The following is a 22318-nucleotide window of genomic DNA, read 5'->3' as shown; positions in this document are numbered from 1 at the left end:
CTTTGGGGCGCCTCGGCCTCGGGTCTCCTTGGAAAAGCAACCGAGGTTCGGGGTCCCCCCCCCCCGCACCACAACATCTGCTTTTGAGTCCGGGGAACGGGGGAGGGTTCATCAGTCCCTGAAAAGCCTGCTGGGAAAAGCTGGGGGGGAGTGCCTGCCCTGGGGGGGGGTCTGTCCGTCGGGGCCCCACCCCCCACCCCCTTTTGAAGCGTCACCACTTGGGACCAGCCCCAGGGCCTCTCCTCGTTTTCCTTAGTCACTGAGAATAGTAATATCAGGGGTCGTTATTCTCGTCAACATGGTGATGCGTGAGTGTGTTACCCTGAGTCTCGATTTCGTCCCCTCCCTGAGGGCAGAGTTGGTGGCCCCTACAGCCACGCCCAGGGCCAGGTGCTGGTGGGCGAGTGCCTCTCACTGAGCCCGTGCTGACGGAGCAAACCCCGTCCCAGGGACGAGAACACGGAGGCTCCAGACACCCACAAGGTCACTCGGCTCGCAGGCGGCATGCGCCAGCCCTGGCGCATTCCCGGTATGGAAGCGCCGTGCCCCGCAAGGCCCAGCAGCCCGGGAACGGCTCTTCCTGCCGGCAGGGACACCGACACTCTCCAGGTGAGCAGGGGTGTGCACGGGGCACACCTGGGCGTGCACCGGGGACAGAAAGCGTGAGAGGATGGGTCCGCACTGAAGGCCAGCCCTGAGTGGCTAATGCTGTGGCCCGAACTGTGTCCAATGAATAAGGTCAAGGGTGGGGACATGCTAGGACAGGATTGGCGTCCTTTTAAGAACAGACACCAGAGATCTCTCTCTCTCTCTGTCTCTCTCTTTCTGCTGCACAAAGGGGCGGCCAGGTGAGGCCACGGCGAGAAGGTGGAAGCCCGCCATGCGGGAAGAGAACTCCCACCAGAGCTGGCCCGGCTGGCACCTGGGTCTCGGACGTGCAGCTTTCGGAACTCCGGGAACACGCAATTGTGGTTGAAGCCCCCAGGGCGTGTTGCTGCTAGGGCCGCCCAACTGACTCAGACATCCAAGGAGCCACACGCTGGCAGCTCTTAGGGGGTCACAGATGGGGCCTCGGGAGGCCAGGAACAGGAGCATACAGAGGGTCGGGAGAGCCTGGGCAAGGCTCGGCTTCAGGGCCCCCCGGGGAGTGAATCCAGGGGGTTTCAGCTCCAGAGACAGGCCCAGCTCCAGCTCCAGGATGGGCCACCACATCACCCCAACACCTAAAACCTGGGGACAGCGGGCCTACTGCTGGGCTCCCCCAGCCCAGAGTGGGGCTCTGGCCAGACAGCCCCTGAGACCACACTCACGGCCTCAGCTGGCTGCCCCCTCCCCAGGAGCCCTGTGGGGGTCCTCTGACTTCTGGCGGCCACGCCAGATCTTTGGACTGACCTCTACCTCACCCTGGCAGGCCAGGACAACCTCTGAGTGACAACGCCGTCGCCTGGGGCAATTACCGTGCATCGCAGGAACTGGTCCCTTGCAAATCACCTCGGACCTCACACATCTGCTGGCTGTCGCATCTGCCAGGGGCGCTCACCCGAAAATAATGGAAGCCCTCTCATTACTCGCCACAGCAGGTGGAGCGCCGGGCCGGCTCCCGGACACCCGGACTGACCTTGGCTGGGCTCCACAGCCTGCCGCCCTTCGGCTCGCCACAGGGGGGCCCGCGGGGGAGCCAGGCAGGGGCGAGGGAGGAGGCTGCCCAATGGGACTCGGTCCCCACCCCCGGCACTCGGGAACCGTCACCCTCAGCTGACCTCCGGGCCCCTCTCAGCGCCCTGCGTCTGCCTGCACCGTCCAGTCCTCCTCACCAAGGCCTGGCTACCGTGTCCCTTCCTCCAGGAAGGCCCCAGGCGCCCACCCTGCCCAGGCAGAGCCTGTCTCCCGGTGCACGGCTCCTGCAGCCCAGGGGCTGCTCTCAGCATCGGCACCTTCGCCGCTCCCCACCCCCGCCGTTTCTCCACCCTGCTTGCTGCCCGCCCCTCCCACCGAACTGCTCACGGTGGGACGCCCACCCCACCTCGCCCACCACGCCCCAGCCACCCCGCTACCCAGCAGGCTGTGCGGAGGGTCTGGGAGACCAGGCCAAGCACGGCTGCCAACCCCCGACCTCCCGCCCAGGAGAAGAGACCCCCACAGAGAGTGGCGGGGAGGCCTCGGCTGAGTGGGGTCCTGGGTGGGAAGGTGAGGCCGCAACCACAGGTCACACTTGGGGTGGCAAATGACATGAGTGCCCACTTGCCTCCTTTGACCCCCGGGCTGGCCTTCAAAGAGCCGCATGAGGCCCTCAGACCCGCCGGGGCTGGAGTTCTGTCCTACCCCAGGGCCGGGGCTGCTTCTGCTCTCTCCCTCCCGGTGAGGGGGCAGGAGAAACTCACCCCAGGAGGAAGGGGGTGTGGGGGGGGCATTTCCCCTCATTCCTGCCCCCCTGACCCACCAGCCTGCTCCACTCCTGGGGCCACAACTCAAGACGTGACCTGGTGGGGACCACTGCCGGTAAGTAAAACTCCATGCCTCGGTTTCCTGGGAGAGAGGCGGGGCATGCACAGCACCTCCTGGAGCCGCTCTGAGTGGCCACAGCGCTGGGTCCTGGCCCTCGGGGATGGCTTGTCTCCGTCCCCCGGCGGCATCGAGGCCTGTCGCGTGGCAGGGCTCTGCGAACCCTCTGGGACTCTGGGGTCTTCGGCGCGTCCCTTCGGCAAGCCCCCGGAACAGAAAACGCACTTTGGAGAGATAGAACCTGCAAAGCGCTGCTTTGTTCTAGGAAGTCACGTTTTTGAACAGAAGGTCGGACGGAAGGAAGCCCAAGGTCAGAGCAGCACTGGTTCTGCAGGAGAAAAGTACAGGCACCCGTGCACCCTGAGGGGTTCTGGGAGGGTCCTGGCCCAGCCCCCCAAGCGCCCCAGGAGGTATCTGCTTAGGGTCAGGGAGCCACGGGCCTCTCCCCCACTCCAGGAAGGGGGCCTGCCCCCACCCCATGCACACACCCTTGGCTGAGCAACTATGGGCCAGACTTGGGGTCCTTGAGCCCCTCAAGCCATGAAATGGGCTAATGGCAGCACCTGGCCTTCCGGCCAGCCCTCCAGGGCGGGCACTGGAGACACGCCGAGAGCCCTCCCAGGTGCTGGCGTCACCACGGGACCGAGAATGCTGACGGGCACCTGTGACGCCTCTGCCGGGGGCTCCAGCCGCACCTCCCCCTTCTCCTGCTGACCCTCGGGGCAGACCTCCCCACGGGCCTGACGGCCCTGCTCCACCCACCCAGGAGGGCCCCCGCCCCCACTCTCTGGCTGACACTGCCGGACATTGTCGTCAGAGTCCAGGCAAGAGACAGGGTCCAAAGTCTGGACAGAGGGAGAACACAGGAGGTGGTGATGCGCACGGCCGGACCTTGGATGGGCCTTAGGTCGGGCCGGCCAGCCAGTGACCTCACATGGGGACAGTGCTGAGGGCAAACAGACGTGGGGCAGCCCCGGAGCCAGGGCCCTCGGGAGACACACGGCACACCTCCCCCGTGCCCGTGACCGCCTGGCCTGGCGGCAGCGTCCTCTCTCCGGCCTGCCCGGGCCTCTCCGCTCAGGTCCCACTGACGTGCCGCCACTTCCTGTCTATTTATAAACACAGCTTAGGATCAGGAGCAGGGCGTCTAGAAGCCAGTGGAGACCTTGGAGACCCTGCACCCTAGTGGCCCGTTTCCCAGAGGAGACACAAGGCGCCCGCCGGCACGTCTTGGGAGTCACAGGTTCTTTAGACCACTCCCGGCCTTGGGGCAGCGGCCGACAGCCAGCCTGACCCGCTGAGAGGTGGTATAGGCTGGTCCAGGACAGGGCGCCAGCCACCAGGGGCAGAGGCCAGGCGCTCCCAGAGTAAGGGGGGTGCCCGGCTGGGGCGGCAGACACCGAGTAACCGAGGCCCGTCACCTGGCCCTCTCCAACCTCAGTCTCCACATCTGTCAAATGGGGCAGTGGGCGTAGCTCCCGATGGGGCTGCCGTGAACACTTTACAAAGCAAAGGAGAAGCACCTAGCACACTGCGCATACTCAGTGAGATGCTCGCTCTCTCTTCCTTCTTCTCTCTCTGAAATCGAGAAACATCCTCGGATGAGGATTAAAAAAACAACAACAGCCCCTGGCAGAGCTAAGTGAGTTTGTTCAGAATATGTGTCAAGTTCAACAACGGAGCCACCATGGTCACTGGCTGAAGAGCCACCTCTATCCCTGATCCGACACTGAGGTAGCCCAACGCTCTCCAGCCCCCGGACCGAACAAGCAAAATGTGGGCTTAGGAAACACCGTCTCACGTAGTCGCTCTCACAGGTGGGAAGCTGAGGCTTCCACAAAAGGCTGCGGGAACGGCCCGAGACCAAGACCGCGGGGCGGGGCAGGGCTCCCAGTCGGGAGGGGCTTCCTACCAGAAGCAGCATCGTCAGGCGGACGGTCCTTCTGCCCCAGAACCCCACCCGGTGGCCCTCCACCTCCATGGAGGGGGGCCCCTCCTGGCCCACCGAGGCCGAGGCCAGGAACCCAGCGACACGGGAGCCGGGGTGTGGCCTCACGCGCCCGATGGCATCCCTGGGTGTCCCTCCACAGGCGGGGGCGCGACTCTGTCATTACCCCACCCCAGACGCAGGCAGTTGTTGTGTCTCCTTTCTTCATCTTTTTGCACAAAAGTGGTATCTCATACACATTGTTCTATGAGTTTTTCACTTACTAGACACAACATTCACATCACAGAAGCTGGAGCCAGGACCAAACAGAGCGCCCTCATGCTGCTGAACTGCTGTATGACACCCTGCAGCCCGGACAGACCATGACCAGACCCTCCTCTCCTCCCGACGGACACGCTGCTTCTTGCCCCCCCCACACACACACACATTCGGGGGAGACGCTCCAAGGCCACAGAAGAGTCTGAAGCCCCCGGGGGGGGGTCTGCGGGCACCCCAGGCTCCTGTGGTCCATGACCTAGGAAAGCACTCCCGCTGAGCACTGGGGGCTGCCTGGGGAGGGCAGGGCAGGGTGGGGGAGGGGATGAGGGGGGGCCCACAGGCCTGGACTAGAATCAGGGGAGCACGGGGAGCATCACAACATCCCCTGTGCTTTTGGGGGAATGGAGGGGAAGGCTGGAGGGCCCACCAGGTCACCCTGAGGAAATGACGGAGACGGGGCTGGTGACGAGGACTCGGACCCGGGACCCTGTGTTCATGCGCCAGAGGGGATGTGCCGGAAGGAGGCCCCCCACGGCTTCTGAAGCTGAAACAGTAAAGGGATGAGGACGCACAGCTGGGGGTTGAGCAGCCTGCCCTCACCACCCCTCCCGTCTCTGAAGACAGCCGTTCACCCGCTGCTCCCCCAAGTTAATGACAGCCCCAGTGACAGGACAGGACATTCTCAGCACATGTCCCTTGTCCAAAGTCCAGGCTGAGTCAGGAAGGCTCCCGTTGGCCTAAACAAACTCAAACAAGTGCTGTCCCCAAGATACCCTTAAGGGCCCCCCCGGCAGGTGCGGGGCCACGTGTGGGGGGACGGGATGAAGCAACACCGATGACGGAGAGGCTCCTGGCCGCCCACGGTCCCTAGAAGCTGTCAGTGTTGCCACTCCTGGGGACCTGCGTCCCCAGGGCTAGAAGGTGCCGGCGTGGCCCCGCATGGAGGAGGGGGTGGGCCCAAGTCTACGGCGGGCTGGCCAGACTCCTCCAGACCGGCGCCCCGGCCCTGCTCCCCTCGGCTCCTGGGCCCGCTGGGGGGGGCCTGACTTTGAACGGTGGGGGGGCCTGGGGCTCCGGGTGCACCGTGGGCTGTGAGAGGCCCCCCTTGGAAGGATGGGGGGCAGCTGTGGGGGTGCCGGGTGGGAATTGCTTTATGAGTCCGCCCTGGGCGGGGGCAGAGCCGGCTTCCTTCCGGCCCCAGAAGGGCCTGGCCTGCCGGCCAGCAGATGTGCTTTAGGGGCTGGACAGGAGGCAGTAAAGACCCACCGGCCTTTCACATGCAGATGCCTCGGGCCGGCGCCCTGCCCGGCCGGCCCTGCCTCCCAACAGCTCTCCAATAAAGGGCCCGATGGGGAACCCAGGCTGGGTGCAGATGTCCCGTGGCCATGCCCGCCCATGAGTCCTGGCGTAGTGGAAGGGGCCCCGCCCAGCCAGTGCCGGCCCCCCGGAGCTCCAAGGAGGGACCACAGCGCAGGGGAACAACAAAGGGCAGGGTCATCATGGTCTCAGGAGCCCGGGGCCTCCTGTTCGCCCATGTGGGGCACTGCGGGCCCAGGTGACACCCTCAGACTCCGGCCCTCATGCCCCTCTCCCCCTGCTCCCATTTCCTGGCTTCTCCTTCCGACACCAGCCAGATCCAGGTGCTTTTTACGCTGGTCCCCCCACAGTGGACTGTAGCTTTGAGGGGCTGGGATGACCATCCGTCCAGGTCACTGCCAGCGCCCACAGCAGAGTGTTTAGGATGGCAGGAGTGCTCAGAGGACACACGTGTTGGGTGTGGGGGTGAACTGAGGCCGCACGGTGTTGTGGGGAAAACCGGGCTCCGGAGTGGGGCAGATCTGGGGTGAGTCCTGGCAGTTCCTGAACCTCACAGCCTCGGCCCCACTCTGAAAAGGGGGGGGGACACCCACCCCAGCGCTGCCCCTGAAGGCAGCACGTGGGGTCCCGCACCTGCCTGGTGCGGGACAGGCCTCCCTCCATGATGGCGACGGCTGTTGTTGTGGTGGCTGTTGTTGTGGTGGACGTTGTTTTAGAAAGCAGAGTCTATGCTCCCCTGGCGCTCTGTCCCCGAAAGGTGGAAGGAAACCTTTCCGAAAATCTGAGGTCAGCTGTCACTGCAGAAAATGTGGGAGGAAGGGCGGTGAACTGCTCCCCCTCCCCTCAGGGGTTCCCAGAGCAGAAGGTGCTATCGGGGAACCCATGGTGCTGGGGAGCTGCCGTGGAGGTGAACTCTCCCCCAGGACCCAGGGTCACCCACCTCCCCATCAGCAGCAGCCATCCTTCCCCCGGAGACGTCCTCCGAGCTCCCGGGGAACCCAGAGCAGCCGCGCCCACCAAGGAGGCCACAGAGTGTGCGGCGCAAACAAGCCTCACTGGTGTGGCTGCCAAAACCTACAAGAAGCAGCCCAATGCCCTGGCCGGCGCCGTTCGCCTCAGCAAACAGGCCTGTTCTGTGGGTTCCCGGTGAGACCCCTCTCTGGGCTCCGCTGCCACGAGCGGGAAAGTGTGCCCACCACCAGCATGTCTGAAGCACCCCCCCAGAAAGCCCCCAGAGCAGGTGTGTTTTACTGGGGGGACGTGTTCTGAACTACACGCACTGCCACCAGGGCTGGGCTCCACCCAGGCCCCGCGGGACCTGCATGGAGCACAACCCATGCGGCTGGGCCTGCGTGGAAGGCCCAGCCTGTAAAGCGCCAGCAGAGGAGCCGCAGAGGGAAAGGGACGCAGGGGGACACAGGGGGACTCGGGGGCCCTGCGGTGCAGAGGGGCCCCGGTTATGTGGGCACTGGGAGGCTCAGGGGCTCTGTAAGGGAACCATCCCCATCCCCCTCCCACCCGAAGTCTGGGAGCAAGTAGGTGGGAAGGGGGCAGAGGGGGAGGGAAAGAGTCACCAAGGTCACTCTCAAGTTCCTGGTGGGCAGGGGACAGGTGTGGGGTCTTGGGCCCGTGCCATGGAAGCCCAGGGCGTTTCAGAGGGACCGGGCCATCAGTTCCCCAGGCCCCCGAGCAGCACCATGATGATAAAGTCCACCGGGGGGACAGGCACTGCGTCCCCTCACCGGAAAGCACTGACGCACGGACTCTGGGGAAGGCGGCTCCAGGCTCCGCGGGACCTGCCTGGGGCGAGCTCAGCACTGTCGTCACCTCGCTGTTAGGTGCCCCCCCCCCCCCCTCGCCGGACACATCTGCCCGAGGTGCAGCAGATCTGAAAACAACACCCTCCCGAGCACCAGTGCAGAGCCCCCACGGGGAACGCCCTCCTTAATGCCACGCCCTGCAGTCTGTGCCTCTCTCAGGGGAGAGAAGCCCCCGGCCTTTCTCATTCTCCCGGAAAGGAATCTGCGTACAGGTCTGGCCCACAGGTGAGGAGCCAGGCAGACCTGGGTCCCCATGGCCCCTGGGTTATTCCAGCGCAGACCCAGCAGCCTCTGAGCCTCGGCTGCCATAGCTGATAAAGGGGGATAACCGCTGCCGGCCCGCCCAAACCCCGGGCTGTTAGGGGGACTGAATGAGATAGCGAGAGGAAGGCAGGAATGCCTCGCGCACAGTAGGCGCTCTCTGGAGAACAGCCACCTCTGCTGTTGCTGGTAGACCCCTGGAGGCTCACCTGCCTGGGCGTGGGGTACGCCGGACCCAGTTACTCCCTGGAAAACAGCTCAGCAGGCAGCCCTGCCCTTTCCAAGGCCATTGCTGAAGCCGTTCTGTGCTTGCTACTCACAGAAGGAGGGTGGAGAGACCAAGGCTCTGTCCACGTCCTTGACCCACTTTACAGGGTTTTTAGAGGCCACGGGGACCCTGCCACAGTGACAGGGACTGACGAGCCCAAGTGTCAGTGAGGACATGGACCACGGGGCTGGCGCCTATGGCCAGCTGAACTGGTCTTCACGATGTCCAAGGCAACCTCCCGTTTTCATTTGATACTTAGATAGTTCCACTTTTACATTTACATTTCTTTTTTTATAAGATTTTATTTATTTATTTTTAGAGAGGGAAGGGAGGGAGAGAGAGAGAGAGGGAGAGAGACATCAATGTGCGGTTGCTGGGGGCCGTGGCCTGCAACCCAGGCATGTGCCCTGACTGGGAATTGAACCTGTGACACTTTGGTTCGCAGCCAGCACTCAGTGCACTGACCTATGCCAGCCAGGGCTACATTTACATTTCTTTAAACCTTAAATCAAATAACACGACACTCCCGCCTAAAATCTTAAGTGCTGGCCCACTGTTCCTTCTACTGGGAATGCATGACCTCTGCTCCTTGACCCAGAACGCCCTTCTCACCTTTGGGTCAGCCCAGTGCCTCCTCCTCAGAGCCCTCCCGGACCCATCTCCCTAGCGCAGGCGGCCCCACTGTATCAGCACCCGTTTTCTTCCCATCCCTTCTGCCAACCCGGGGACTTGGGGGCTCCTCTGTGTCCAGACACCAGCCCCACGGGGCCTTGTCTGCCTCAGTCACAGCCCTGCAGCTCTGGCCTCCTGTTCCTCCATCCTGGGCCCCGTCACCCCCAAACACAGCCCAGTGCCCCTGCTCCATTCTGCAGGTGCTCTCGTCTGGGACAGAGCTGGTCTGAAGCCTTGGGGTAAACGGAGGCTCACGCAGAAGCCGGGGAGACACTTAAACCTGGACTTCAGGACCGGCACCCCCGGGGCTGCAGGGAAGGCTCCCAGGTCCGGGGTGCTGTCCCGCCAGCCACGTCTCCCTTTTTGGAGTCCCTGGCCTCTCAGACACCTCCCTCGTGGCTGTGCAGGACAGCCTGGCTGCCGTGCAGAAAGTGAGGGGGGCTCTCTGAGGAGCGAGAAGCTGACTGAACGGTCATCTACAAGCAGGTAAACTGAGTCCCAAAGAAGTCAGGCCACCAGCAAAGGTTGCCCAGCTAGCGCCCGTGGGAGGCCCTGCAGCACTGGCCTGTGATGCTGCAGGCGATGACAAAGGGGCCAGCTGTGGTCCTGGTACGTCCTCCGTTCACAAGACTTGGTGGGCAAGACCTTGTCCTGCTCCCACCGTCTGGACAGTCAAACACAGTCCAGTGGAATTCCAATGCAGTCCCATGCAATTTCAAGTTTTATGGTAACCGCATTGACAAAAGTCAAAAGAAACAGATGGAATGAATTTATTTTATTTAACCTAGTATGTTCAAACTATTTATTATCTGTCAACATGTAGTCCGTATCAAATAGAAATCCGTGGTGGATTTTACACCGACAGCACACCTCAGCTCAGACTAGCCACCCTCCGAGCGCTCAGCGGCCACAAGTAGCCAGCAGGTGCCCCGTGGGACCGTAGCTCTAACAGCCAGGGGCCCTGTGCGCGTCCAGGGACCGCCGCGGGGTCCTGTCCTCTCGGGTTCTCGGGTCTCCGGGGCGGGACCAAAGCAGAAGCCCCGCCCAGACCACGCCCTCCGGCCCCGCCCCCCGGCAGTGATCGGAAGGGGCGGGAGGGACCTGCCTGGGTGCGCGGCCCGGCGCCCCCGGCGGCCAGCGCGGCCCACTCACCTCGCCACCGCCTCCACGGAGCCGGCGATCACCTTGCCGCCGCCCTCGCCGCTGTCGTACAGGACGCCCGAGATGTCGAGCAGCACCCCGCGGACGCCAGCCAGCCGCTCGCCCCACGCAGCCATTGCGCCCCGCCGTGCACCTCGGGTTCGGAGTCCCAGCCCGAGGTTGGAAACTGCGGCTGCGCTCGCAGCGCAGGGGCGCCTGGGAAGTGTAGTGGGGTGGGGTGGAGCCGTCGGGGAAGGGGCGGGCGCTGCGGTCCCACCTCGGGGTCACATGCCTCCCCATGGCTGTCCTCTCCGCAGATCAGGGGGCGCAAATCATAACAAACTGAAGCAAGGAGACACCTGTAGAAGTAGCAAAACTTAAGGAGAACAGGCAGTACCAGTGCTCCGGTGGGGTTCTCATCCTTGACAGAGTGACAGCCCTGAAAGCAAGGGACCGTGGACCGCACAATCACGCACTTGGAAAGGGATGCAGAGGAAATGCATCGTCTAAAGGCAATAACTACTGCAGCGTGAACTACAATGCCAACGCAAGCTGCAAGAAGAGCAAACGGTCAAAGACGGGAATTGCTCAAGAAATTGTAACATGGCTACTAAAAGAAATATTCTGCCATCATAAAGGGAAAACCAGGTGCTGTGACCCATGTGGCTCAGTGGGTTGGATGTCAACGCCCAAAGCAGGAGTCGCTGGTTGGATTCCCGGTCAGGGCACACGCCTGGGCTGCGCGTTCCTCCCCAGTCCCGGCAAGTGTGAGAGGCAACCGATGGAGGCTTCTCTCCCACACCGATGTTTCCTCTCCCTCTCTCTCTCCCTCCCTCCCTTCCCCTCTCTCTAAAAATAAATAAAATGTTTTTTAAAAAATGAAGACTAGGAAGCATGGCAAATGCTCATGCTGCGACATTATGTGAAAAAGCAGAATGCAAAGCCGTGTGCAGGCAACGAAATAAGGATGCATAGGGATAGGGCTGGGGAGAAAGCGGCGCTGTTGCAATGTGTTAGGCCAGTGAGCTCTTGGGCAAACTTTTACATCCCGTTTCATGTTACATCATTTTTGCAATCAGTAAAAAATGATAGAAAAGGGAAGCGTATCCTTGACTGGTACCCGACCCTTGGAAGGATTGAAATTGAAACTCGTGGAGCACTGGCAGTCTTGTGGCTTGGCAACTGTAATCAGTTTGACTCAAATGAAATCTTATACACATTCAAAATAAATAAATGAATTAAAACTTGAAAAAAAGTTTTGACCTCAGGCCTGACTTAGCTTTGAAGTTTTCTAAAGAAGAAAACCATATTAGATTGACCGCTTCATTTTCGGGTCTGGATTCAAAGATAAGGTGAAAAATCCATCAGAATATTCAAACTTAATGTAGCTCAGTGAATCGTGCGTATTTGTGTGGGTAAGCTCGTTCACTGGGCCAGCCGCCGGTTGTACCCGAGAGCTGTAGGAAGTAGCTCCTGCCCTTTGGGGATCTGCAGTCTGGTCGGAGAAGAAGAGAACAGTGTGCCTCACAGTGGTCATGGTTCTTAGTTGCAGACAAGAGAAAGCACTGCAGCTAGAAGGGCATGTTTGCAAAGGGCATGGGGAGCTTATAGATTTTCAGGGGGCTGGGGAATCAAGTTCAAGTGTTACACAACCAGGAGCCATGCAGCCATGAGAAATGCCCACTGGCAGGGCTCCATTGGGACCACTACCCCAGCATTTGGCTCCTAGGATGCCAGGGACATACTGTCAGGCCGATGGTACAGCCCCCAACCGACCAAATCCACCCGCCACCGTGCCCTTCGAGGATTCTTTCTGCACTTGTGGCCACCACCTCACTGCTTTCACCACTTCTGGCTTGGTGGAACCTAGTTCAGCCTGCAAGGGAGTCTGGGAAATGCAGTGTTAGCGTTCCAGGTGCTCGGGGGCAGGAGCTGAGTGAACCGGTCTGGAGAGCCTGCAGGAACGCCGTGGTCTGTGCACATGTGCTGAACTTCCACCGTGCGGGCTCAGTGGGCTCTGGGGCACAGAAAGGCCCAAGGGTGACCGTCGCCTCTGAGTCAAGAGTGGACAGAGAAGAAGGCATGCACCTTTAGGGTGACTGTCCAAGCGTGTGCCCAGCCAGCACCGGTGGGTGACCCAGTCACAGCCAAGGGGATGGGCTCTGTGGGCCACCGAGCACAGCAGTGATTTCGGAGCAGAGGAGCGGCCTGACATGGACCCTGAAGAATGGCCGGGCCTTCGCTCCCTGCTGAGCAGGAGGGACAGGAGGCCGGGCACTTGGGCCGGTGCTGGTGAGCCTGTGTGCAGCTCTCCCTCTTCCACAAGTGCTGTGCGTGTGACATCAAGCGAATCACATTCTGTATCTAGGACCGCGGTTGACAGAATGGCCTCTTGAAGATGTCCAGGTCCTCACCCCCAGAACCTGTGTATATGTTACCACCCATGGCAAAAGGGACTTTGCAGATGTCATTACGCTGGGGATCTTGGGGTGGGGAGATGAGCCCGGTGGCCCAGCGTGGGTGACCCATTACAAACATAAGTCGTCCCACCAATGCAGGGGGTTTCCCCTAAGGATGCGGGATGCACTACGAACCCGTAGCCATATCTGAACATTTCTGGATCCCATCCTTCTCCTCAGCCGAGCCTCCACCGCCTCGGAAGGGGAGGGTCTCCAGTCCATCTTAATCAGACTGTGGAGCTTCGGGTTTACACTGTTGGGCCTCCAGTCACTCCTTCCAGCTCTGCAACCTGCTCGTCGCCCGTGTGCGAAGGGACACAAAGACAGTGCTGTGTGTGCCCTCACTTGGGGGCCGCCGGAGGACCGGTCTGTACCCCTGCAGTGCGACAAAGGCCCTGCCAGCCAGGGTTCCTGGGCCCTGGCTAATGGAAGTGCAGGACGGGGCTCCGGGGGAGCCGGGAAGGCTATCGGGAAATTCACAGCATCAGAGAGAAGGCGGAACCACAGACCTCAGAAGCGCCCGGAACCACCGCTCTGGGGGTGGGAAACGGCAGATGAGTGATTTCAGGCCTGGCTGCCGGGATCAGGAAGCCCCAACCTGTGTCACTCTGCTCCAGATTCCCAGGGGAGAGGGCCTGCTGGGTGCTGCAGGAGCCCACTCCCACCCTGTGGCCGTGGGGTTGGTGGCGGGGGGCAGGGGGCTTGATCGGCAAGCCCACCACTACAGGAGATCTGAGCAAAGTCAAACCGCCTGGACCAGAAACAGGGGCAAGGACATTCACTGATCAGGCCAAAGCCAGAGACATCCGTCCATTGAGGCTGGTGGGGGCCTGGGCCCTGCCGTGAGGAGCACCCAGAACAGCCTGGGCAAGCGGAAGGCCTCGCAGAAGGGGCACTTGGAAAGAGGAGGGGGACCTGGAGAGGAAGGAGGTTCCAGGTAGGCAGGGGATGGAGGGAGCATGCTGGAGTGACACAGCACAGGTGTGACAGCGAGTTCTAGCTTCTGGGATTAGAACCCCTCTGGGGGCCCGTGAATATTAATTTTAGGGTCAACTGGACTGGGCCCTGGGGTGCCCAGACATTTGGTCACACGTAATTCTGGGTGTTTTGGGTGAGAGTAACATTTCAAACATCAACGTGTGGTTGCTGGGGGCCGTGGCCTGCAACCCAGGCGTGTGCCCTGACTGGGAATCAAACCTGCGACACTTTGATTCACAGCCTGCGCTCAATCCACTGAGCTATGCCAGCCAGGGCCCAGAAATGCTAATTTCTTAAAAGCAAAATAGGTTGACTAGACATTTTCTCTCGGGTCACAGTCTGGGGGTGGGTGGAAAGGCTGAGCTTTCGCCCCAGTCTCCGAGGGGGGACCGTGAAAGGAACACCTTCTGTGCTTGGCAGCCAGAGCCCCAAGATCTGGTGGGAAACGGAAAAGGCTGGCCTTGAATGGTGAACGAACTCTCCAGCAACCAGGGGCAGAGAGAGAGTCAAGCAAAGATTTACCGACAGAGTCTGCTGCTATCGATAGTTTGCTTTCAAAAGCCAGAGCTGCCCCCTCGGGCCCTGGAGACCCCCTGCATTGGAGAGGCCCAACTTGGGGACAGCCGGCCGAGGTGACGAGTTAACGGGGTCGCCCACACGACCGTTCCCCGCTGTCGACTACCCCTTTGTCGCCGCGCTGTGCCTTATGAAGCTGTCTCCTGGCCCGTGTGTCCTGCCCTGTGTGTGGGCTGGCCCAAACGGCAGGCGTTCACCTCGAGAATTTCAGTTGTGTTTCATTTCAGGAACATGAGATTGTATCTACGTTGCTTTAATGGGGCTCATAATATTGCTCTCCCTCCGCATCAACGGCAAATTCTTTCCATTGTTCACAGCGGTCTGGGGCTGGGCAGCAGCTCCTCCAGGCCCTGCTGGAGTCACAGGCCACTTTGTTTGTGAAATAGCTCCGCAAGGGGGGGCGCCATTGATTTGCCTCAGTGCCTCCGGAACAGCCCTTGCCTTCTCCTCACAGATACTATCTAAACTGTGAAATTCATTAAATAGCCCCAGAAATGGATCAGGTTATTTAACACAACATCCCTAATGGTGCAATATCTCAGCTGTCTGCCCTGATAGTGAACATTGTCTCGGACGGCGTTATCAGCTCAGCACACCCGCTATGAATATTGATCCCGGGCTTGTTACAGCCTTCACTCGCCATCAGGACAGGTCAGGGTTGGAGCCCACCTTGCATCAAGGCAATTTGAAGACAGCACTCGGGCGGAATTTTAATGGCCACGCTGGAAAAACAGGTCAGCTCCATGCACAGAGGGAAAGCAGCTCACCGGATATGGGTGTATTTATCATACAAAATACCTGGGGTGTAAACACACATGTGAGGATGTCAGCAAGTCAGCACACCACCAAATTGTGCCTCTCCCTGCCTCCTGGTCATTCACACGGCCGGTGGCCAGAAAAACCACTCCCCAGAGCCGCCTCTGTCCTCGCCAAACTGGAGAACCCGGGGCTGTTCTCAGGGTGGGGTGGGCGGTTCCCTTGAGGCTGGGTGAGTACAGGGGAGAACTTTTCTTTCCCTTCAGTGTTGGGGGGAGACCCCTCACTGTTTCTTCTGTGTCCCCTGTTCCCAGAAGCCAGGCACGGAGTGTGAACACACACACATCAGAAACACAGAAATGATAAAGTACAAGAAAAACTTCACAGCCCCGGCTGGTGTGGCTCAGCGAATCGAGCACCGGGCTGAGAACTGAAAGGTCGCCGGCTCGATTCCCGGTCAGGGCGCACGCCTGGGTTGTGGGTCAGGTCGGTCCCCGGTTGGGTTGTGTGAGAGGCAACCACCCATGGATGTTTCTCTCCCTCTCTTTCTCCTTCTCTTCCTCTCTCTCTGAAAATGAATAAAGTCTTAAAAAATAAATGATCGAAACAATGTAACTATTAAAAGAAGATACAAAGTCTTAAAGCACGTGGCCTTGATGTGTTCTTGACTTCCCAACGTGTTGCTCCTCCCTTCTCAGCTCCGTTTCCGTATCTAACACCTGTGGGCCGCAAAAGAAAATGACTCGCATCCAAGGAAAGAGAATTCCTATCATTTAAACGAAACACGTTGAGGCAATTTATAAAGCGAAATGCAGATGATCCGGGTTGGGGCCTTCTTCCCTGTCCCTTTGAGTGGGGGGCCGGAGGGGGGGCTCAGGAATGCCAGCCCAGCTCCCCGTGAGAATGGCCTCCATGTCTCCTCGGGTGAACAGATGAGAGAGGGACCACGGGAAGCCACGAACGTCCGTTTCGGAGCTACCTTCAGGAGATCTACGTCCAGCTACCCTGAAGAACCTACATTTGAAAAAATACACCTGGCTGGCGTAGCTCCATGGATTGAGCTCGGGCTGCGAACCAGAGTGTCGCAGGTTTGATTCCCAGTCAAGGTACATGCCTGGGTTGCAGGCCATGACCCCCAGCACCTGCACATTGATGTTCCTCTCTCTCTCTCTCTCTCCCCCTCTAAAAATAAATAAATAAAATCTTTGAAAAAAAATACAAACGTGGGCGTTAAAAAGTAAAAGGGGGCTGAGCTCAGGACGGGCACGGAGGGAGAAAGGAGAGGAAGGCTGAGGAAGGCCAATCCAGCCAGAGCGGGGTGTGAAGAGCAGTCAGAACAGGACACAGAGCGGCCCTCTCCGTTTGCAGGCAGGTCTGCGGTCCGCCCCCCCCCTCCCCCGCCAGGCCCCCGGTGGTTGCACCGTGAGAGTCGGGGGCTGCCTTTGCTTTGGTGGTCACAGGTGGGCGTGCCCTCTGGTGGGAGGTGGTGGTCCAGCGGGCTCGGGCAGGGCGCTTCCTTTCCTGATTTCCTTTTAAAGCACAATCCATCTTCGCTTCAGGGCGGGGGCTGGCTTGAAGTTCGGCAGGGCTTTCAAGTCCCCGGGGAACCCAGTGGCGGCCGTGGGGAGGAGCCGGGAGGTTTGAATGAGAAAAGCTACAAGGGGCCGGCCTGGTGGGCCCGCTCTTCGGGAACAGATGGGCTCCGCAGCCCCAGCCCTTTGATGAGGCTTCTCCTCCCCTTCCTCCTCTACCTGCCTGCACACTATGAATGGCCGAGCCATTGTCTGAAAGCCCCATGGGGTGGGGGCGGGGGTGGGGGAGGACAGAAGCGGCAGAGGTGCTTCTGGGCAGAGCGGTTAGGGGAAGCCTCAGATGAATGAGGCCCGCGCCTGGTGCTCCCAGTCCCTTGTTGCCCGAGTGAGTGACGCGGGAGAAGGGGATGTTCAGACAAGGGTGGCCGCGGCACGCCTCCCCAGGGGCTGGTGCTCACTGGGCCCCAGGACTCGGCGGGGCAACCGGGGCCTTTTGGGTCCTCTCTGTGTCCTGACCTCACACTCAAACCAGGCAAACGTCTTTTAACCTTCTTCTTCCTGGGCCTGGGAGGGATGGAGGTCGAAGATACATTCTCAGAGACCCAATTTCCGCTGCAAACGACTAAATCTGTGACCGCAAAGAAGGCTGAAGGGCACCGAGGGCTGTGCTCGGTGTGTGAGCCACCAAGGTAGCCACCCTCACCCGGCTCACCTGGCTCTGAGCCCGAGGCCCGCCAAAGTCTGCAAAGCAGCGGCCCACCTGGGGGTGGGGGCGCGCTAGGACGTCTCTCCAAAGCCTGGCCCTGGGGTGGAGGGGGAAGCCTTGGCTCAGGGCAGAATTTTCTTCCTCCACTCCCGGGACAGCAGGATGTACTGAAAAGGGTACTGGTCTGGGAGACGAAGTCCTGAGTTCGAATTCAGACTCTGTCACCAACCAACAGAGACTCCGGACAACTCCCTACTCATCTTTGAAACTTAATTTCCTCATCTTTACAACGGGAATAATAGCCTTGCGGGACCACGCCCACCTCACTGGGATGCTCTGAGAATCCCCACAATAAAGTGGGATCACGAAAGCCCGAGAGCGCTTTGTAAACTGTGAGGACACTAGGGCCTAAACCCTAGGAGGAGGCCGGGTCCGAGGCCGTCACCGTCCGTGATTCGCTGGCGGGTCAAAAGATGTGCTGAGCGTTGCCCGGAGGTAACCAGTCCTGGCCTCAACCGCATCCCCAGCGCAAAGGCGGGTGCACCGGGGGAAAGGGCGCAAGCTCGGTGGTGTGCGTCTGTGTGGGGTCCCGGGGATGAAAGCGTCCGGCCCTCCCTCCCTGGCTCGTTTACACCGGTAATCCCCGCGGATTGGGCGGAGGCGCGCGGAGCCCGCAGCGCTCTCCGAGCGGGCGCGCGCACCGGGCGCACCGAAGCGCCCCTTGCAAAGGCTAGCCGCCGGGTCCCGCGCGAGGCAGTCTAGGGGTTGCTGCGAGCGCGCCCTGCACGTGGTGGGGGCCTGGGCCGCGCGAGTGCCAATCCGCGCGCAGCCCCCCGCTGCTCTCTCCCCGCTCCGCCTTCCCGCCCCCCCGCCCCAGCTTCACTTGGCCGCCCCGACCCTCCTATCGACTGGAGAGCCACCGCCGAGCCGCAGACCAAGGCAAGCTTGAGCGCGGCCATCCCGGACCCCGCGCCGCCGGCCTCCGGCCCGCGGGCGGCGGGCATGCTGGCATGGCAGGACGGCGGGGCCAAGGCGGCCCCCGCCCACCACAAGATCTCCTTCTCCGTCCTGGACATCCTGGACCCACAGAAATTCACCCGCGCGGCGCTCCCGGCCCTGCGCCCTGCTCCTCGGGAAGCCAAGAAAAGTTTGGCAGAGGCCGAAGCGGGGAAGGACGCCAGCTCGGGGGACCAGGCCAGCCAACCAGAGACCCCTGGTAAGGATTCGAGGAGCCCCGGGAAGCCCGGGCTTCAGATGGCGCGACGGAAAGGTGTCCGTGCGTGGTGGGGTGGGGAGTTGGGGGGGGGGGGGGGGGCAGCCGGGGAGCGGGGAGTGGCATATAGCGGAGTCTTCTCCAAAGAGAGAAGGCGCACAGGACAAGGTGTAGCCCCTGTCTTGGAATTGGGTGGAGGCAGAAGAGAGGCCCCCAGGATCCCAGGTGAGGGGTTCGCCACCAAAGCCCCATCCCTGCCCACCTGCCCAGCGAGTAAGCATCACACCTGCGATTTGCTGGCAGTGGAAACCGACGCCCAGCGCCCACCTTCCCCAGGCTCGCTCCCGTATGGGGCATTCACTGCTCCTGCCGTGTGCCCGGACCTGGGCGAGAGATTGGGACAAAAGTCGGAAAAACTTCAGGACTTGCGAGGCTGTGTCATCAACATCGCCCCCATTTTACGGACGGGGGTGCTGAGGCCTCATCGGGCATGGTGGTCTTAGTGAGCACCCAGGGCAGGGTTACCATGGAGCGCGCACTCCCCGCGATCCGGAGACACCTGCAGAGACTCCGCGGGCCGCGCGCTCACGGGGGGGCGGGGAATGATGGTGGGAGGCTTTTGGTTCTTTCTCCTTGGAACCCTTTGACTTACTCCCGACTCTGGTGGACACCTGGTGAGGGGTCCAGGCGAGCTGGTGTCTAGGAGGAAAGGCAAAAGGCACCAGGGCCGTGCTGGGTGGGGAGTGGGCACCAGGCTCCCTGGAGGGGCGCCAAGGGTCAGGGAAGCTGGCTCGGGAGGGGCGGGACGCCGCGCATCCTCCCGCTTCCCCTCCCCGAGTTTGCCGGTGATTGTCTGGGGCTCCGCGCGCCTCTGGCGGCTGCGCTCCAGCCCGGGCGGTCAGCCTGGTAATTGTTAGGATCGCCTCTCCGAGGGGCCGCGCTCCCCTTCCCCGTCCCATGATCGATATTCTATTACTGGCGCCTGCATATCTCCTGCCCACAGCTTGCAGGTACGGACTTCAAACCCCCTTTCCCTGTCTGATCCTAATATTGTTCGATTAAAACTTACCTTTAATAGATGACATCTATCGATCCAGCCCCGCACAAATCTGAAACTCTATTAACACAGCAGGAGAGAGAAGATGGGAAAGGGGGATTTCACTTTAAAGGGGGAGGGGGCCTAATAACTTCTTTCTTAATTGCTAGGAGTCCCAGGCCAAAACGGGCTCTTGTGGCTGGGGAGACACAGCCCTAAACGCCCCTGACGTCCCGATGTCTTAATGTGCAATGAGGTTGCCCCCGCCATGGGGTTGTCCAATAAGGTCACTATTTTTCCTTAATGCAGGGTGTCATTCATTCAAAATACACTTCTTGGACGCCTACTGGGTGACAGATGAGTAAGAGGCAAGGGGGCACTGCACCCCTAAACTCCGACTCCGGGAAGGCCTTGCGGAGATGTATGGTCCTGGGTCGGGCTCGCTAAGATGCGCTGGGGGCTGGATTGGGAGAAGAGCTGCGTGCTCTGGGGAGGACCTGAAGGAGGCTTGGGGACCCGGGCCGGGCCGGGTGGTTCCGGGCTTCTGATCACCGGCCCCTTCTCCCCTAGATGCTGCGGGCCTAGGCGCGGGGGCGACGTCCCCTCTGGAGGGCTCCGAGGCGGAGGAGGCAGAGGAGGAGGAGGACACGGAGGATGCGGGAAGGCGTCCGCGGCCGGAGCGGGCCGCGCGCCTGCAGGCGGGCCCGCCGCTCTCCCCTGAGACTCGGGCGGCGGCATTGGCGGCGGGGGAGCGCGGCGCGGGCGGCCTGGCGGGCTCCCCGGGCTCGCCCGGCTCCCCGCGGCCCCGGCGCCGACGCGCGGAGCCCAGCTGCGCCAAGCCGAGGCGCGCGCGCACCGCTTTCACCTACGAGCAGCTGGTGGCCTTGGAGAACAAGTTCCGGGCCACGCGCTACCTCTCCGTGTGCGAGCGCCTGAACCTCGCGCTGTCGCTCAGCCTCACTGAAACGCAGGTCAAAATTTGGTTCCAGAACCGCAGGACCAAGTGGAAGAAGCAGAACCCCGGCTCAGACGGCACCGCGCAGGCGGGGGGCAGCGCGCCCCAGCCCGGGGCTCCCGGGGTGGCAGCGTCCAGCGGTGGTGGCGGCACCGGGGGCAGCCCCGGACCCCCAGGCCCCAGCACACTGCCCTTCCAGACTTTTCCCTCCTACTCCGCGGCCAACGTCCTCTTCCCGGCCGCCTCCTCCTTCCCGCTGACTGCCGTCGCAGCTGCCGGGGGCTCCTTTGCGCCCTTCCTTGGTCCCTCCTACCTGACCCCTTTCTACGCCCCTCATCTATGAAGCCGAGTGAGTGGCGTCGTCGTGAGGTTCCCCACTCCACGGAGGGGCGCTGAGGCGCAGGGACCGACCCCTCCTGGCGCGCCCCTTCCAGCCAGCCGCGGGAAGCGCTGCCAGAGGGGGCAGGGAGGGGCTCCCAGCGGCGCGCCTGCCTGCGGCGCCGACCCCCCAATCCTCGCAGCCCACGTCTTTTCAAATGTCCTCAAATCTGCTCGCTTCACGACCTGGATTTTCACTCTCGGTCGGGCTTAGTTCGGCTCCGGGGCTCCTTTCGTGGTTCTGGGTGTCGGGCGCCGGGCCACAACCCGCGGGGGTGCGGACACCAGGGAGCAGAGGCCTCCAGCCCGCCAGCTGCTCGCACGTGGGACGGAAACCTCCGCGGTGTTGGTTCACTCGGAGGGTAAGGCGCGTTCCCTCTTCCTAGCCGACTGTTCTCCTTTCCATGCTTTACCATTGGCCCGAGCCCAGCGACCCCGCCCAAACACTGGACAGAGCTGGCCGAGCTGGGTCCCGGAGCGCACACTGCCGCGGTGAGATGGACATTTTTTTTTTTTTTTAACGCACAAAGCTCACGTGTTTAGAACTTCCTTTACGACTTGGACTTGAGCACCGTTCTTGTGCCAAACGGACTCTCTGCAGGCCACTCTCCCGAGGCAATGGGGACTCGCCGTCTCTGGGAAGACCCGCAGTCGGTGCCAGGAGATCTGCAGCGTCGCAGCCAGGCTTACCTGCTCAGGTGGACGCAGCCGGCGCGGCGCGGCCAAGGTCTCAGAGCAGCGTGGGCAAAGCACAGCGGTGGCCCCAAGGACAGACACACGGCTGGGGAGGGTCCCGTGGCTCAGCTGAAGTCTCAAGGTCCACCCCCGAGCCTGCCGATCGTCCCCCACAAGTTCTGTGGGGAGGAGAGGGACAAGACGGCCTATTTTGAGTTGCAGGACCTGACCCTGGGGAAGCCGCAGTCCTGGCCAGTGTATCTGTCCCAGCGCTTCCTAGGTGCCCGATGGGGGACAGCTTTGGGGGCGGGTTGGCTCCTCAAGCACATACACGAATTGGTCTATGTTTTAAAAGCACACATTCGACAGCTTTCGAGCTTCCTCTGAGATTCTGGTGGGAAAGCAATTCTTGTTTCAAAGACACTCTCCTCAAAAATGACCTGGTGAATGAATGGGCAGTAGGTCGTCAGGGGCTGTGCAAGAAATGCTTCTTGGATGTAAAGAAGGACTGTGGAATCAGAAACGTACCTATAATGGATCCAACATGCATTCTCACTACTGCTTTTATCATCTCCCCTCAAAATCATTTCCCTTGTGAAATCCTCTTGCCAGTTGTGTTGGGAATGTCTTTCCTCCAGTCCTCTGGGCAATGTGGTTTGTGGCCCGTCTCTCAGACACCCAGACCAGGCCATGGATGTCTCGTGCTCACCTTCATTTGATGGGGGCCCACCGATACCCACCTGGATGGTGTATTCCTTGCTACTTCTTGGTAGTCTGTTCCATCGATAGTTAAATGTAATGATCGATGACTTCTTATAAGGTAAAATCACACTGTTTGGTATCATGAGCACGTGATACTATTGTCATC

The 22318-nt window shown here is 61.1% G+C and overlaps 2 protein-coding genes across 3 annotated transcripts in view; one reads left to right on the top strand and one right to left on the bottom strand.

Annotated features, from left to right (window-relative positions):
- Positions 1-10388, bottom strand: part of LOC114497548 (phospholysine phosphohistidine inorganic pyrophosphate phosphatase) — a 68798-nt gene extending 58410 nt beyond the window's left edge. The window contains exon 1 of one of the 2 annotated variants that reach the window (XM_036027433.1): positions 10199-10388. In XM_036027433.1, the coding sequence (XP_035883326.1) occupies positions 10199-10323 (125 nt within the window). In that variant the 5' untranslated portion in view covers positions 10324-10388. The remainder of the gene's footprint in view (positions 1-10198) is intronic. The other variant, XM_028513348.2, reaches the window with a different exon arrangement.
- Positions 10389-18195: 7807 nt separating this feature from the next.
- On the top strand, positions 18196-20740 carry NKX1-2 (NK1 homeobox 2). Its single transcript, XM_028511265.1, has 2 exons — positions 18196-18409; positions 20013-20740. The coding sequence occupies exons 1-2, from the start codon at positions 18196-18198 to the stop codon at positions 20738-20740; spliced, it is 942 nt and encodes a 313-aa protein (XP_028367066.1).
- Positions 20741-22318: the final 1578 nt, after the last annotated feature.

This window comes from Phyllostomus discolor, chromosome 5, assembly GCF_004126475.2.
Source record: "Phyllostomus discolor isolate MPI-MPIP mPhyDis1 chromosome 5, mPhyDis1.pri.v3, whole genome shotgun sequence".
Taxonomy (NCBI): Eukaryota; Metazoa; Chordata; class Mammalia; order Chiroptera; family Phyllostomidae; genus Phyllostomus; species Phyllostomus discolor.
The sequence above is the reverse complement of the archived record's forward strand: the minus strand, read 5'-3'. Positions and strand labels throughout refer to the sequence as shown.